At 49.4% G+C, this 15,306-nt stretch overlaps 1 protein-coding gene across 7 annotated transcripts in view; it reads left to right on the top strand.

Annotated features, from left to right (window-relative positions):
- Positions 1 to 13,911, top strand: part of EXTL3 (exostosin like glycosyltransferase 3) — a 148,303-nt gene extending 134,392 nt beyond the window's left edge. For all 7 annotated transcript variants that reach the window (XM_060273177.1, XM_035110850.2, XM_060273176.1 and 4 more), the window contains 4 exons: positions 3,197 to 3,324; positions 5,603 to 5,747; positions 6,542 to 6,670; positions 10,228 to 13,911. In XM_060273177.1, coding sequence (XP_060129160.1) covers positions 3,197 to 3,324; positions 5,603 to 5,747; positions 6,542 to 6,670; positions 10,228 to 10,437 — 612 coding nt within the window. In that variant the 3' untranslated portion in view covers positions 10,438 to 13,911. The remainder of the gene's footprint in view (positions 1 to 3,196; positions 3,325 to 5,602; positions 5,748 to 6,541; positions 6,671 to 10,227) is intronic.
- Positions 13,912 to 15,306: the final 1,395 nt, after the last annotated feature.

The following is a 15,306-nucleotide window of genomic DNA, read 5'->3' as shown; positions in this document are numbered from 1 at the left end:
CCTGGCCAGCTGCCTTCTTCGCTTGCCTGGGATTTTCCTTCTGCTTTTGATGGATCTTTCTTTGGAACATTCTAAATGCCTGCCTGTCGAATGTTCCATATTACTCTCTCTCTCTCTCTCTCTCTCTCTCTCTCTCTCTCTCTCTCTCTCTCTCTCTCTCTCTCTCCCCCTCTCCCCCCCCCCGCTATTGACAGGGGAAAGTACTAATGTTGGCTTAATGCGGGGATTTAATCATGCCAGCTGTCACCTGGTTCCTTCCGACAAATATTTTCCACCGTTAATGGTTTCAGCGCCAGATTTTATTTTTTTGTTAATGCGATCCAAATGTAATCTTATTTAATAGCATTTCACCGCTGTAATGCTGAATTTCTCAACGCTTGTTTAAAGACTTTGCTCACTATATGAAAAATATACCGTGTTTCTCATAAAATAAGACGTGCCTATAAAATAAGCCATGGCATGATTTTCATACGTTGAAAAAATATAAGACATACCCCGAAAATAAGCCGTAGTGCTAAGTGCAGTTCTGGAGGGCCTCGCCAAAACACCCAGCAGTGTGCGCCGCGTGGAGCCCCGAGCCAGCGGGACCCAGCAATGCCCAGCAGCGTGCACTGCGTGGAGGTCCCAAGCCAGACGAGCCGCAGGAGGAGGGGAGGAGGATTCAAAGTGCTACAGAGCACTGCTGGGTTCCGCTGGCTCGGGGTGCTCCACGTGGCGCTGCTGGGCGCTTTGTCGACGCTTCAGCAAGGTGTGCTGTTGGGTCCCACTGGCTCAGGACTCCACGCGGTGCATGCTGCGGGCCCCGCTGAAGCACCGACAAAGCGCCTAGCAGCACTATGCGGAGCACCCCGAGCCTGCGGGACCCAGCAGTGCTCTGTAGCACTTTGAATTCTCCTCCTCCTGCGGCTCGGGGCGCTCTGCGCAGCGTTGCCAGGCGCTTTGTCAGCGCTTCAGCGGGTCCTGCTGGCTCGGGGCTCCATGCGGCGCGCGCTGCTGGGCGCTTTGTCGGTGCTTGAGCAGCAGCAGCAACTTACTGGTTAGTAAAAAAAATTGAATGATTTCCAGATAACCCATAATAAGATCTAAAAATCCTTTGCTTGGTCATCAGAACTTTCTCCCCAGGCCACGCCCATCTCCTAGGCCACACCCCCTGCCAGCTCTGCTCCACACCCTCCTTGAGTTCTCTTGCCTGGCTGGAATGTGTCCTTCAACTCTGATCAATCTAGCCCACTGTAAAAAGCTAAAATTTGCATTTATTGCCCCACCCACTTTTGTCTCTGGCCCCATGGGACACGGGTGGCGGTGTGGTCTAAACCACTGAGCCTCTGGGGCTTGTTGATTGGAAGGTCGGCGGTTCAAATCCCTGCAACGGGGTGAGCTCCCATTGCTTTGTCCCAGCTCCTGCCAACCTAGAAGTTCGAAAGCATGCCAGCGCAAGTAGATGAAATAGGTACCGCTGTGGCAGGAAGGTAAATGGCATTTCGGTGTGCTCTGGTTTCCGTCACGGTGTTCCGTTGCGCCAGAAGCGGTTCGGTCCTGCTGTCCACATGACCCAGAAAACTATCTGTGGACAAACGCCAGCTTCCTTGGCCTGAAAGTGAGATGAGTGCCGCAACCCCATAGATGCCTTTGACTGGACTTAACTTTCCAGGGGTCCTTGAGCTTTTCTTTTTTACCATTGTTTCTGGCCCCACCATCCCATGTAACATGGCCCTTGGAAGCTTGCTCAGAAGGCAATGCGGCCCTCAGGCTGGAAATTCCCCACCCCACCCTGGCTACCTTCTCTGGATCTTTTTGGCATTTGGCTTTTCTTTAGGATGGTTGTTTTTCATTCATACAGCAATCAAGCACTCAGTAAAAGTAACAATATACCCGCCAAAACAGACCGGCGAGTAAAAATGATTGAATATTGACATCTTGCCAAGTTAACAGGGAGAATAAGAGGAAATACTATACAAAAAGCAAATAATGAAGACAAATCTCCTGTTAGATATAGAACGAATCTAGAAAATAGAGGAATATATCGAAAAATTTGTGTAGAGGGGAAAAATTGGAAACCAAAGTAACAAAAATGAAATGCGTATAGACCACCAAATTGTAAAATAGCACAATGAGAATACAGGTAAAACTCGGGAAATTAGAATATCGTCGAAAAGTGCATTTATTTCAGTAATGCAACTTAAAAGCTGAAACCAATACATGAGATAGATGCATGACATGCAAAGCAAGATATGTCAAGCCTTTATTTGTTGTAGTTGTACCGGTAATTATTTGTCGTTAAGCGGGTCAATTATAAATGGAATGTAATTAATGAAATGTAATAGCGATGTTTATTTTTGTATTATTGTAACTATTTGTTTTATTGCTGTGGAATTTCCAAAAGAAATCATTTGTAAAAATTAAAAGAAAAAGAAAAAATAATAAGTTGTATAATAAGTCCTAGGTCCAAGGGATGAAGGTGACCTGTCACAGAGGGAGCGTTGCGACTACTCTAAAGTAACGACTCTCCAAACCGTTGCCTTTTCATGCTTTTATTGTGTGCAGGCTATTTACAGTGCTAGAGCTGTACAGGGTACATGTTCTTAGTCTGACCCAGAACCCTGGAGTGACGCTTCCCGCGTTTTCTTCCAACATAAGAGTCTGGGCACCCCAAATCTCCTTCCGCGTTTCCTCCTGTGTAATTCCGGAACCGGAGGGAAACAGGGTCTCCTTTCCATGTTTTCCTTCTCCCCCTTCCCCCCCCTCTTCCTCTCTCACGTGCAGCAGAGGATCTGCTATCCTGCCAGAGCCCTGTCTCCTACTTCCTCCTTCCCCACTGGACTCTTCCCCCTCCCCGCTGGCTCCACTGCTGGTGGAAGAGCTGCTCCTCAAGATGGAAGGGGGCTCTCTGTACTGTTTCCCCCTCACATGACCCAAGTCATAGGTGGCTGAAAGTGGACTCTCCACCTGTCTATCGGACAGGAGCATCTTTAGGAGAGGTTAGCCCCCATAGACTCTGCTCCAAATCATTCTCTCCCGAGTTGCTCCTCCTGGCTGCTGTTATCCACATACCTGTTAGGGGGTTCTGTGCCTCCATGCTTGTGTGATACCTTAGGAGATCTCTGGAACATGGGAACCCCCTCCCTGTTATGTCCACTGTGAGATCTTGCCCAGCACAAGTTGTTGTTGTTTTAAAAAAATTACTTCCGTTCCTTAGGTGGTGCGCACAGAGAAGAACAGTCTGAACAACCGCTTCCTGCCCTGGGATGAAATTGAGACGGAGGCCATCCTGTCCATTGACGACGACGCCCACCTGCGCCATGACGAGATCATGTTTGGATTCCGGTGAGCCAAAAGCTTTGCTCTTTAACAGGCAAGGGATGGATCCTGCCAAGAGGCCCAGCAGCCTCTTCCCTTCCTTCCCATTCCATCGCGGCCATTCGCTGTTGCCTCTCTCCATCAAGCCCAACTCAGCTAACCCAGTGGTTCCCGAGCATTTTCAGGTCCCCACCACCTTGGTTTCGTTATCTCATTCTCAGTGCCTCCCCTGTAGAAAACATTATTCAGAGCAGTGGTTTGAACAGAGAAAGAGAATGCAATAAAATCCAAAATGGTAACAACTGGTTGCACCTTTATTCAAAATCAGGCATAGGCAAATTCAGCCCTCCAGATGTTTTGGGACTACAACTCCCATCATCCCTGACCACTAGTCCTGTTAGCTAGGGATGATGGGAGTTGTAGTCCCAAAACATCTGGAGGGCCGAGTTTGCCTACACCTGTTCAAAATCCTATGAAAAATGTTTAGTTGAACTAAAACTGAGAGTTTGATTCAGTGATACCAGCTTTTCAAATTCTGAAAGCCATTTACACCTCTAATCTCCCTCTCCTGCCCTCTTGCCTCTTAGGGCCCCCCTGGAAATCCCCCCCCCCCCGAGGGCATACCACCCATTTTAGCAACCACTGAGCACTTTGTGGCCAAATAAGCACCAAGCAAGGCTGGTCTTCCTCCCTTCCACTTGCATAATTACGCAGTCCTTTCTGCTTTGAGTTCTAACTTCTACTTCCCTCTCAGTTTGCATGTGAGAGAGACTGTTTTTGCGCAGTGGCCCAAAGGGTCTCTATCCTCTCCTCCACCTTTCCCGAGGAGCTCTGGTCTCCTGCATGCCCCCCAACAAGGGAAACTGCGTCTTGTTCATGGATCTTATTCTCCCTATCTGCACGAGAGGATATCTTCAGGAAAAATGAGCTGCGGGGTCTTATTTCTCAGCATTTGCTCTAAATTCCCACTGCACGCAGATGCTTGGCTGCAACAAATCCTTATTTTTAGAAACGTACCTCTATTTATAATAGCAGTGCAAGTGGGACTGCTCCTTGCCAGCACAACGTGACGAGTCTTGGGAGTGTTTTTGTAGGAAGGGGAATAAGCCCCAACCACATGTATGAAGCTGGCATTGCGGCAGGAGTCGGTGGGGGGAAGAGACAGGGAGAGATGGCGGGATTTGCTTTTTCCTCTATAAATCTTGTTTTTAAGAGGATGAGGAGAGGCCTGTATAGCCATATATGGCCCCGGTCAGATGATCAACGTGGACCTCACTTGAGATACGGTATCTGAAGAAGTGTGCATGCACACGAAAGCTCATACCAATGACAAACTTAGTTGGTCTCTAAGGTGCTACTGGAAGGAATTTTTGTTATTTTCTTTTGAGATATGGGCTTCACTTCAGATAATCATCAAAGCTGTGTGTGTGCATAGAACCATAGAATTGTAGAGTTGGAAGGACCCCAAGAGTCATCTAGTCCAGGGGTCGGCAACGTTTTTTGAGGCCGGTCTGGTCCACTCCCCGGCAGAAGAAGTCGGTCCCTACGATGAGGGAAAAAATGGCGCCGCAAAATCCATGGACTCTCCTTCCTTGGAGGTTTTTAAGCAGAGTTTGCCTGGCCATCTGTCACAGACGCTTTAGTTTAAATTCCTGCATTGCAGGGGGTTGGGCTAGGTCACCTTCAAAGGAAGCCCCATGTAGAGCGCATTGCAGTAGTCCAAGCAGGAGATATATAGACCGTGTGCACCACCTTGAGCTTCCTGGAGGGTAAAATGTAACGGCCATACGAGGTAAAATAGCAGCAGGATCATTTTATGAAATGTGCGGCTCTGTAAGCTAAAGCTCTGGTTTGCTGCCCTGAAATCCTTCTTTTCTCCAAGAAAGTGGCTGTGATTCGCAGTCCTGCCCTCGCCCTACCAGTAACTTTAGGAAGGACGAGCTGTTTCTATTATCATTACAATAAGCAGAAGAGAATCAAAATGTGTGTGTGTTTGCTGAAGAAAAGGGTAGAAACTAAGAAAAAGCTGGATGTTAAAAGTCAAAAAGAAAGTGGGGGAGTCCTCTGGGTGTGGGGAAAGCTTTCCATTACAGTCAGCCTCTGTTCTTAGTGTTTCCCCGTTTTCTTTGCTGAATATTTGCCTCCCAGCTTAACAGTGAACGCCCTGTGATGTCCACCTAAAACAATGTATGAATCAGCCGCGGTCCGCTTGGTGAGAGGGCCGCTTGTGTGGGCTGAGCGGCGCTCTTTCTCCCCAGTCTGTCCGGCTTGTTGCATCTCTTCCCTTCCCACTTTGCATCTTCAGGGTCTGGAGAGAAGCCAGGGACCGCATTGTCGGCTTCCCTGGGCGCTACCACGCGTGGGACATCCCTCATCAATCCTGGCTCTACAACTCCAACTACTCCTGTGAGCTCTCCATGGTGCTGACGGGCGCTGCCTTCTTCCACAAGGTAGGGGGGGGACCCCAGTTGCTGGGAGTGGCTCTCAGCTCACATATTTTTTATAAAAAAGGGAGTTGCAAAAAAAAAAACCCACAAGAAAAGCACCCCAACTCTCATGTTCTCTGTCCCTTCTGGAGCTTCCTTTGCCAACCTGCCTCTTCCTGGTGGGCAGAGGGGGCTGTTACTCTCACAGGCCACATCCACAGGAGCCAGGATCCAAACTCAAGCTGTCCTGTCCTTCCACCTGTTTGGGGAGGAAGGAGAAAACAGAACTTTACAGTACAGGGCTGAGATATTGTCCTTTTGGGCAAAGTAGAGGGAAGGGGTGCAGAAACTCGTGATCTAGCGGGTGGAACCAATATCGGGCCGGCTTTTCAGTGCAAATGGACTTGTCGAGGTGGGCAGTTCTCTAGCCAGTGGAAGTAGTTAGGACCTAGAACGGGGCACAGATGCTGTTGGACTCCAACTCCCATCATCCTCAGCCAGCATGGCCAATATCCAGGGATGATGGTAGTTGGAGTGCAGGAACATCTGGAGTTCCAGAGCATCCCCATCCCCGGCTTAGACCCAGATCCAATGTGGTTCTTCTGAGGCAGAGAAAATGAAATAGAACATGCAGTTGTGTTATATTGGGTCCATTTCGCCTGCACAATACTGTTCTCTTTTTCGCAAGGTGTGTATTTTTGGACTCAGCTATGGTAAATCAGTGGCATTTGTGTGTGTGGGTGGGGTGTCTTGGCCATTTTCTGATGTTTTCCCATTCTCCTTCCCTCCCTCCCTCCCTCCCCCCCTTTCACCTGCAGTACTATGCCTACCTGTATTCCTATGTGATGCCCCAGGCCATCCGAGACATGGTAGATGAATACATCAACTGTGAGGATATCGCTATGAACTTCCTGGTCTCTCATATTACCAGGAAGCCTCCTATCAAGGTAATTGCTTGGCGGGGGAATTGAGGGGACCGTTTCCTCTTTCTTTGTTTTTTTGCTAGGGCAAACTTATTTGTCTTTCCTGAGCTACCAGGGCATGCCTCTGAACAATGGATTGCAGCATTTAATCAAGTAAACTGTTAGGTCAAGTGGAAGAAACTTCTCATCAAGTAAAAAACTTCCCCTATATATAAACAGACACACACTCTCACACACACACACCCAAGCCCGTTTTCACTGCTGTTTTCTCTTTCCCTTTGGGTTTGATACAGTACAGGTGAAACTCGGAAAATTAGAATATCGTCGAAAAGTGCATTTATTTCAGTAATGCAACTTATTATCATTTTTTTCTTTTAATTTTTTACAAAGGCTTTCTTTTGGAAATTCCACAGTAATAAAACAAATAGCACAATAAAACAAAAATAAACATCGCTGTTACATTTCATTAATTACATTCCATTTATAATTGACCCGCCTAACGACAAATAATTACAATTACAACAAATAAAGTGGCACCCACCCTGTGGAACGCCCTCCCACTAGAGGTCAAAGAGAACAACAATTACCAGACCTTTAGAAGGCATGTCAAGGCAGCCCTGTTTAGGGAAGCTTTTAATATGTGATGGATTTCTGTATTTTAATGTTTGATGGATTTCTGTATTTTAGAATTTCTGTTTTGTTGGAAGCCGCCCAGAGTGGCTGGGGGAACCCGGCCAGATGGGCGGGGTATAAATAATAAATTTTTATAATTTTATAATAAATTATTATTAAAGGCTTGACATAGCTTGCTTTGCATGTCATGCATCTATCTCATATATTGGTTTCACCTTTTAAGTTGCGTTACTGAAATAAATGCACTTTGCGACGATATTCTAATTTTCCGAGTTTCACCTGTATGATCTAGACCAGGCCTGTCAAACTGGCCCTGGGATGTGGGCAAAAGAATCAGAAGTAGAGACCCCCCAGGATTGAGAACCACTCCGCGACTTAGGAAATCCTGTATTTTGTATTATTAATTTAATTTAGGAGCCGCTTCCCATGAAACACCACAAAGCAATTAACAGTAAAGACAACAGCAATTAGAAAGCAGCATATAAATACAGGATCTGCTCCAGTGCGGGTAAAGAAAATATCTGCTTAAAACACTTTGGCAGTCTTCAGCAGGTGCCGGAGAGATAGTGTAGGAGTTACCTATGGGCCAGGTCAGGGGCCACCACACTAAAGGCCCGATTCCTGCATTGTGCAGCAGAATGAACCTCCTAATGGGGTGACATCTTCAGGAGGCCGTCTCGTACAGGTTGTATGCACAGCAATTGGTAGTGCATAGAAGGAGTAAGGTGATCTTTTAGGTATTCTGCTAGATCTCACCTGCAGTTGTTTCAAGGCACGAATAGGCTCCAGACACCCCAGAAGGAGAAGACACTGGCATTCCTTGAAATGGCTCTTCCAACAGCACGGGGACAAGGTGTGTGTGGCTTTAGGCCCAGCGAGACGAGAAAGGTCTCCATTCAGATACCTTTGGCAAGGGAAGCTCGTTTGGTTGTCAGAGCCAAAAGTCCTCGGATTTTAGACAACGCACAGGGGGTGCTTTGAATGTTTTGGAAGCATTCTACAACATGCAAAGTTGTGGTGTTCCCCATGCAAAAGAAGGAGTGGATCTTACTGACTTGCACAATTCCTTGGAGTATTACTTGAGATGGGACCAGCCCTTGGCATAGGGGTCAGGGTACCCACTGCGTAAGGGCTAGGACAGGTCTCCAGAGCCCCTTTAATTTGGCACCGTCATTAGCTGGTATTTCTCTGGAGCAAAGTCCATCAGCGGCTGTTAGTAATTGCTTTGACCTTTTGGCTCTGCTTTAGCGGCCAGAGTGGGCACGAGGAAGAGGGAGGAGGCTTCTAGCTGAAGCCGACCTGCTGAGGTCCCTGCCAGGCCTAATGTGTCTCTTCATTAAAACGAGCCTTTGCGGATAAGGGCAGCTGCTTGGCGCGCGGGCACAGCAAGCCTTTGACTTCCCGGAGTCGCCGCGAGGGATCCAGAGGAGGTGGGCACATGGCCTCCCTCTCCCTCCCCGCCACTCCTTGGCCTCAGCCTCAGTTGGTGTAGCTGGGTGTGCCCACCCTTGGGGAGGTGCCCTAGTGAAGTGCATAGTTTCCAGAAACCAGAATTGTCACAGCATCGAAGGCAACAGGGAGGATACCAGATCGAGAGAGCAGAAAGGCCAGCCTGCAGGCAGAGCCGATGACTCCACTGGGTTCCCAAGAGTCTTGAGCGCATGTTTTGTTCATCCCCTCTGCACTTGGGGCAAGATCCTTGGCAACTCTGACACTCCCCTGGAGGGCAGGCAGAGAAAGCTGGAGGGGGGGTCATAGAGCTGCTGGCCACCTCTCTCCCCCATCTCTCTCCAGCAGCTCAAAGCCACTGCCCCTCCCTCCCATCCCTAGAGACAGTCAGTTTCAGAAAAAGAGAGGTTGCGCTCCTACATCAGGAAAGGAAGGGGAATGTGTCTGCCTTCCAGGGCACAGACATAACAGACATAAGAAGAGCCAGTCTGGATCAGGCCCGTGGCCCATCTAGTCCAGCATCTTGTTCTCACAATGGCCAATCAGATTCACTCGGTGGGAAACCCATAAGCAGGATTTGAGCACAAGTGGTTTCCACCAGTGGGGATTCAGAAGCATCGCTGCCTCCGACTCTGGAGGGCAGCAGAGCACAGTCATCCTGGCTAGCAGCTCTCAGTAGCCCTTGCCTCCTCTACGAATTTGCTTCCTAGGTTGGTGGGCATCACTGTCTCCTGTGACAGTGAGTTCCACAGGTTTAACTGCACTACCTAACGTGATTCCACTGGGCACTCATCACAAGACCTTGAGTGGGCCTTGGGTAGCTCCTTGTTCCCAACCCAGAACTTCCCCCAGGTCAACATGGATACCAGGGCTGTTTGGAAGGTGATAGGAAGCCGGGGCGATCCGGGAGAGGGTGGCTTGTAGGCTCAGCTTCTGCTTGAACATCCTTTTTTAATAATAATAATAATAATAATAATAATAATAATAATAATAATAATAATAATAATTTTTATTCGGTTTTACAAATTCATTCACACTCAAAATCACAAGTAGTAAGAATTATACATGATTCTTCCGAAATCTCTAGACTTCTTCCCTCCCCTCTGTGGGTTCATTAGTTAATCTTTTCAGCTGCATACTATAAATGCTCCTAATTTTTCATTCCCCCGTTGTATCCAAAGTCTATGTAACGCTACAAGAGTTCTTTAAGACCTGCCAAAGATTTCAGATGTTTACAGTGGTCTGTCAAATCTCATGTGAATCTCTCCCATTCTTTGCTGAAGTTTTGATCCCCCTGCTTTCTGGTTTCCCCAGTCATTCTTGCCACCTCTGCATAGCCCATCATAGTTTTGTCTGCCAGTCCACTCCACTCTGGTAGGGACCCTGGCTGAGCACCCTCAGCCCAGCACACGACTTTGGGCTGCTGACTCCTCTTGGAGGGGCTCGGGGGACTCCTCCTCCCTGCTGACGGCCTTCCCTTGCCCTCCTCCTGTTTGCAGGTGACGTCCCGCTGGACCTTCCGCTGCCCCGGCTGCCCCCAGGCCCTCTCCCACGACGACTCCCACTTCCACGAGCGGCACAAATGCATCAACTTCTTTGTCAAAGTCTACGGCTACATGCCCTTGCTCTACACCCAGTTCCGGGTGGACTCTGTCCTCTTCAAGACGAGGCTGCCCCACGACAAGACAAAGTGCTTCAAGTTCATCTAGGCGCGCATGGAGACGCGTCTGTGTGTGCATTGGCTGTGGACTTCTGGAACCGGAGACCGGAGGCGAGGAGGGAGGCATGGAGGGGCTTCTCTTCCTCCTCCTCCTCCTCCTGCTGCTGCTGCTGCTCCTCCTCATCCCCTGGGACAGGCGCCTCTTTCTGCCTAAGGAGACGGACACAGTGGTGGCTCCCGCATCCTGTGCCAGCCCCACGGGGACGGTATGCCGTGGGGCACCACCCATTAAAGACTTTTGCTTGGTATCGTGTACTGAGGAAAAAGGAAAAAGTGAGACTGGTTAGTCCCCCAGGTAGTGGGTTAGCCAAGGGGAAAAACTGGGGTTTTAAAAATATTAATTATTATTTAAAATGGAAGTGTTTTAGATATGCCTTACGTAAGGCTTTCTATTTTTTTTCCAGAAGGTGGGAGGGGGCTGCTGGGAGGGAGGGAGGGGATATTTCATGTTCGTTTCATCCCCTGCCGTGATGTTGCTTGGGGAGAAGCAGAGGCCCCAGGAAGCTGCGCCCCACGCCCTCTTGCCCACCCCGGCCAACATCCCAGATTTCTTTCTTGTTCTCAAGGAGGGAAGACTTGGCCACCTGAGGCCTCAGTCCGTTTGCTTCTCAATAAGACCGGCTTGGGATTTCCCGGAGGAAACCAAGGATCCCTTTCTGTTGAAAAATGCTGCCTTCACCTCTCCTCCCGCCTGCGCTAAAGGATCCTGCCGCAGCACCCTTTTTTTGAGGTGGCCTCTCGACACACCCACCTAGCCACCGGGCGGGAAAGTCCTCAGGTGCCCTTTTGCCGCTGCTTCTCTCTGTGCCACGTGGGGGCATCGCATGAGCGCCCCACCTCCCTTTGCGGAAGCTCAAAGGTCTTAATTTAAGCATTGCTTGTGCAGCGCGGGAAGTTTCCATGCTGCAGGCAAGGGCCACCACGCCAGGGTGACGGGGCTGGGCTCTGCTTGGGAGTGCGGTTTTAAAAACTCATTTGATGTGGCCTCTTAGGGATTCTTCAACAAGACGCACTCCCCCCCCCCCGTAACGGGTCTGTGGTGTGTTCCGGATGAAAGGTGCTGTATCATGAAGTGTATGTACCCTAAATCCATCCTCTGTCAAGCAATCATGCCTGGTCTCAACAGCTCTCTCGGCCCCGATGCCTCAAACTGCCCCTGCTTGTCCTCACCCCTTTCTGTGCTTCCCCCCCCCCCTATGGCTCTTGGGACTGGGGTACCAGCAGCTGCTGGAGAGCGACAGGCGAGTGGTCTACTCCCCAGAAGCGCTGGACCCCACAGGAAACTGCACGCAAATTAATATTATTGTTCTAAAGAGTGCAGGCCGTCTCTGCGGCCCCCCCCCCCTGCTTTCAAGCTACTTCTGCACAGAGTTTTGGTTCCTCAGGGTGCCGTTTCTCGAAAGGCTCTCTCTTCGACATCACATTGGCAAAGTAGGCCATTGTGTGCAGTCTTTGCAAAACTGCAAAAGATTGTGTGGAGCAACTTGCTGCCCCTCACCCCGGCTGCAATTTAGATTCCCCTTCCCCTTTTTATTTATAGAAAGGCGGTGTTGAAATAGCCTCCTTCCTGTAGCATCTGCAAAGGTTGGCCGTCCCGTTGATATATTCTCCCACTGCGATTCCTGTCCTGGTGTCCTGCTTCTTGCATGTCATGGGTACTGGCTGGAGCTCTGCACTGCTAAAAGGTCACCATCACCCTCTTGTGAAAATGCAGGTGGAAGGTGGGGGGCTCCCTCTGCCCCATTTGGGCAGGAAGCGCATTCGCTCGCTGGCATGTTTGATGGCTGCGACTCATGAATGTTTACAGACCTCTCCGTCCTTTTTTGGATAGTCTGCAGGGCCTGCAATTCTCTCTCTTGCTGGCAGTCGCATTTTCAAAAGGAGAGTCTCTCTTTTTCACCCGGTAACCCAATAATGCAGACTGTCGCCATGCGAGGTGAAATGCAGCGAGGGAAACAAAAGGGCTGTCCCAACGGAAGCGGGTTCTCCTTAGGCAGCCCCCGTCCCACTAGTCGTGTTCTCCCCATACTCTGCTCCCTGCCTGGATGAATGATTAATCCTCGGCCAGGGCAAAAGAGACGGTGGTACATAAAGTGTCGGAGTCTCCAGGGTGATCAGCCTCCCTCGTGTGTCCACAACATATACAGGCCTCCTCTGTTGGGTGCGCAAGGCTTAAAAGGAGGCCATGTGCAGATGGTCTCTCCGTCTAGTGCAGGCACCCCCAAACTCGGCCCTCCAGATGTTTGGGGACTACAACTCCCATCATCCCTACCGTAGCTGACAGGACCAGTGGTCAGGGATGGTGGGGATTGTAGTCCCAAAACATCTGGAGGGCCGAGTTTGGGGATGCTTGATCTGGTGGATGGGAAAGTGACATGAAAGGAACTTCATCTCTCCTCGTCCATGATAAGCATCGCCCCTTCTGTTTTCCTCAATGCATTTAAACCTCTGTAAGGTGCCAAGCTAGGTTTTGAGCATCCACTCAAAAATGTGTTTACATGGTTCCTCCTCCTCCTCCTCCTCCTCCTCCTCTGCTGTGCTGGTTGGAGCTTACCCAACTTGGAACCCCCCCCTCCCAAAAAAGGCACAGGCTGCTCTCCATCCTGCTCCCCCTGCGGTGTTTTCTGACCTCCGTTCGATGTGTGGAAACCCAGATTAGAACCACAATGCACAGTTCAAACACATGCAAGCACTCACTCTTTTTGAAATACGACCAGGTGTTTTTTTAAAAAAATAAAACCACACACATACACACACACATGCACTTTGGGCTTCTTAAAATAACGGGGGCTGTTTTTAATCGCCCCCTTCAATGTTGCGATCATGCCAAATGGAGATTTTTAAAAAGATAACCTTAGCAGGCCAAGGTAGAGCCTTGCCGTGCTGCCCTCTCCATGTCGTGCTAGGTTTGTTTTTTTCCTGCTGGGAAAAGGAGCTGGTCGATTATTGGACCCATCCCTCAGGCTGATTGGAACCCAGGTCCTGCAGCAGAAGAAGGTAGTGGTTAGGTGAGAGAAACTCCCTTTCATCTGGAGGCATTTCAGTGGCTTTTGCCAGACCTTGGACACCTGTGTTGGTGCCATTCCTCCTAAGAGGCCGCCTTCCTCCGCTGCTCAAAATGGCGGCCCTTTTTCATTTCTTTGAGGAGATAGGAAAAGGTGGGGTCTGCGTGAAGAGGGGGGGGGCTTCCTCATTCAAGGCATTCTGGCATCTTCTGCAACCGGGTGCAGCTGCTCGACTTTATTTCCTCTGCTCTCCCCCGCCCAGCGCAACAGCCAAGGCGGGCCCTCAATTCCTTGCCACTATGAATGTGTTTTAAAAGCTCTGTGAGCACCAAATTTTAAAAGGCGGGAAAGCAAAAAGTGGGAGGCGGGAGGGGGCGGGATCTAAAACCTTGACACGAGCACAATTGTTCATATGTTGGATTTTGTAAAAGGGTGAAATAAACTCAGTTTAACTTGAATGCGTCTCGAGACTCTTTGCCACCTTTCAGAAGGGGGACAAGCGTTGGCACCGAGGGGTGTTGCAATCTCTACTTCCTTTCACTAAGGGGTTAGAATAATGATCTCCAAACGTCTTTGGGGGCCTGTCTCCCTTGGTGATCCCCAAGGGCCCCAATCCTGTGTGAAGCGTTATTCAGAGTAGCAGCTTGCACGGAAGCGCCCGCAATAAAATTCAGAATAGTAAGCATTCGTTGCACATTTACTCTAAATCCTATTAAAATTATTTGGTTTAATTCGACAAAACTGATCAACTTGAACCATCCAGTTATACCAGCTTTTCAAAGACTGATAGCCATTTACACTTCTAGCACAGCCCTTCCTCTTAGCACCCTCCCCTGGAAATCCCCCCCCCCACTTTGGGAACCATCAAGTAAGAAGATAGACATGCAAAATGATTGGATGCATGCAATAAATGATGTGTGGCCAGTTTCTAGGAAAACTCCCATACCTGAATAAATGAGTTTCACAATATGGGCTCACCTAGGAGCAAAAGTTGCCTCTTTCTAATAGGCAATGTCATTACTGCATTACAATCTTTATTGCCTTCGAGGAAATTGAGGTTAATTTGCAGTTCGCCCCAAACGGCTTTTTGTCAACCTTATCTGTTCATGTGGTCTCAGCAGTCCAGCTCGTTCTCCCCCCTCCGCCCTCCTCCCCCCCCAGCTAAACAGTTTTCAAAAGGTTTCCAGCGATTTGTATCTCCCTGCACCGAGATTGGCATAGCAGTGGGCTTTTGACTCCAGCTCTTCCTTGCTAAGTTGCCGAGGACAAAAAAGGAAAGCAGAGAGAAGAGGAATGCGTCAGTTGTGGGTCGTAAAGCTCTCGTCTCTGAAAAGGCTTTTCACGGCACAATTGCCTGCGCAGAGACAAGCCCGCTGAGATCAATGGGGCTTACACCTGGAGAAGTTAGTGTTCTGTGCAGTGTGTATTTATAGCATAGGCTGCTTAGCAGGGTTTGCCAACGCAGTGCCCATGGGCCCCCCATGTACCTGCCAACACCAAGGCCTCAGAAACGCTCTACAAACATCCCCTCCAAAATCCACTGTTGCAGGAGACCTTTTTCTCTCCCTGCTCACTCCCTGCTTGGCACCAGCTCATCCTCCTCTGTATTGAACGTGCACCCCATAAACCTGGCCACCTTTCATGGGATGCCAGGACTGGATGCCTACCCTCCCATCTGTTCTCAACAGGTAAAAGGTAAAGGACCCCTGGACGGTTAAGTTCAGTCAAAGGCGACTATGGGGTTGCGGTGCTTGATTGCTGTATGAATGAAAAACAACCATCCTAAAGAAAAGCCAAATGCCAAAAAGATCCAGGGAAGGTAGCCAGGGTAAGGCAGGGTGGGGTGGGGAATT

Source organism: Zootoca vivipara, chromosome 3, assembly GCF_963506605.1.
Source record: "Zootoca vivipara chromosome 3, rZooViv1.1, whole genome shotgun sequence".
NCBI classification, from domain to species: domain Eukaryota; kingdom Metazoa; phylum Chordata; class Lepidosauria; order Squamata; family Lacertidae; genus Zootoca; species Zootoca vivipara.
Note: the sequence above shows the minus strand (reverse complement) of the source record. Positions and strands in the feature narration are given on the sequence as shown.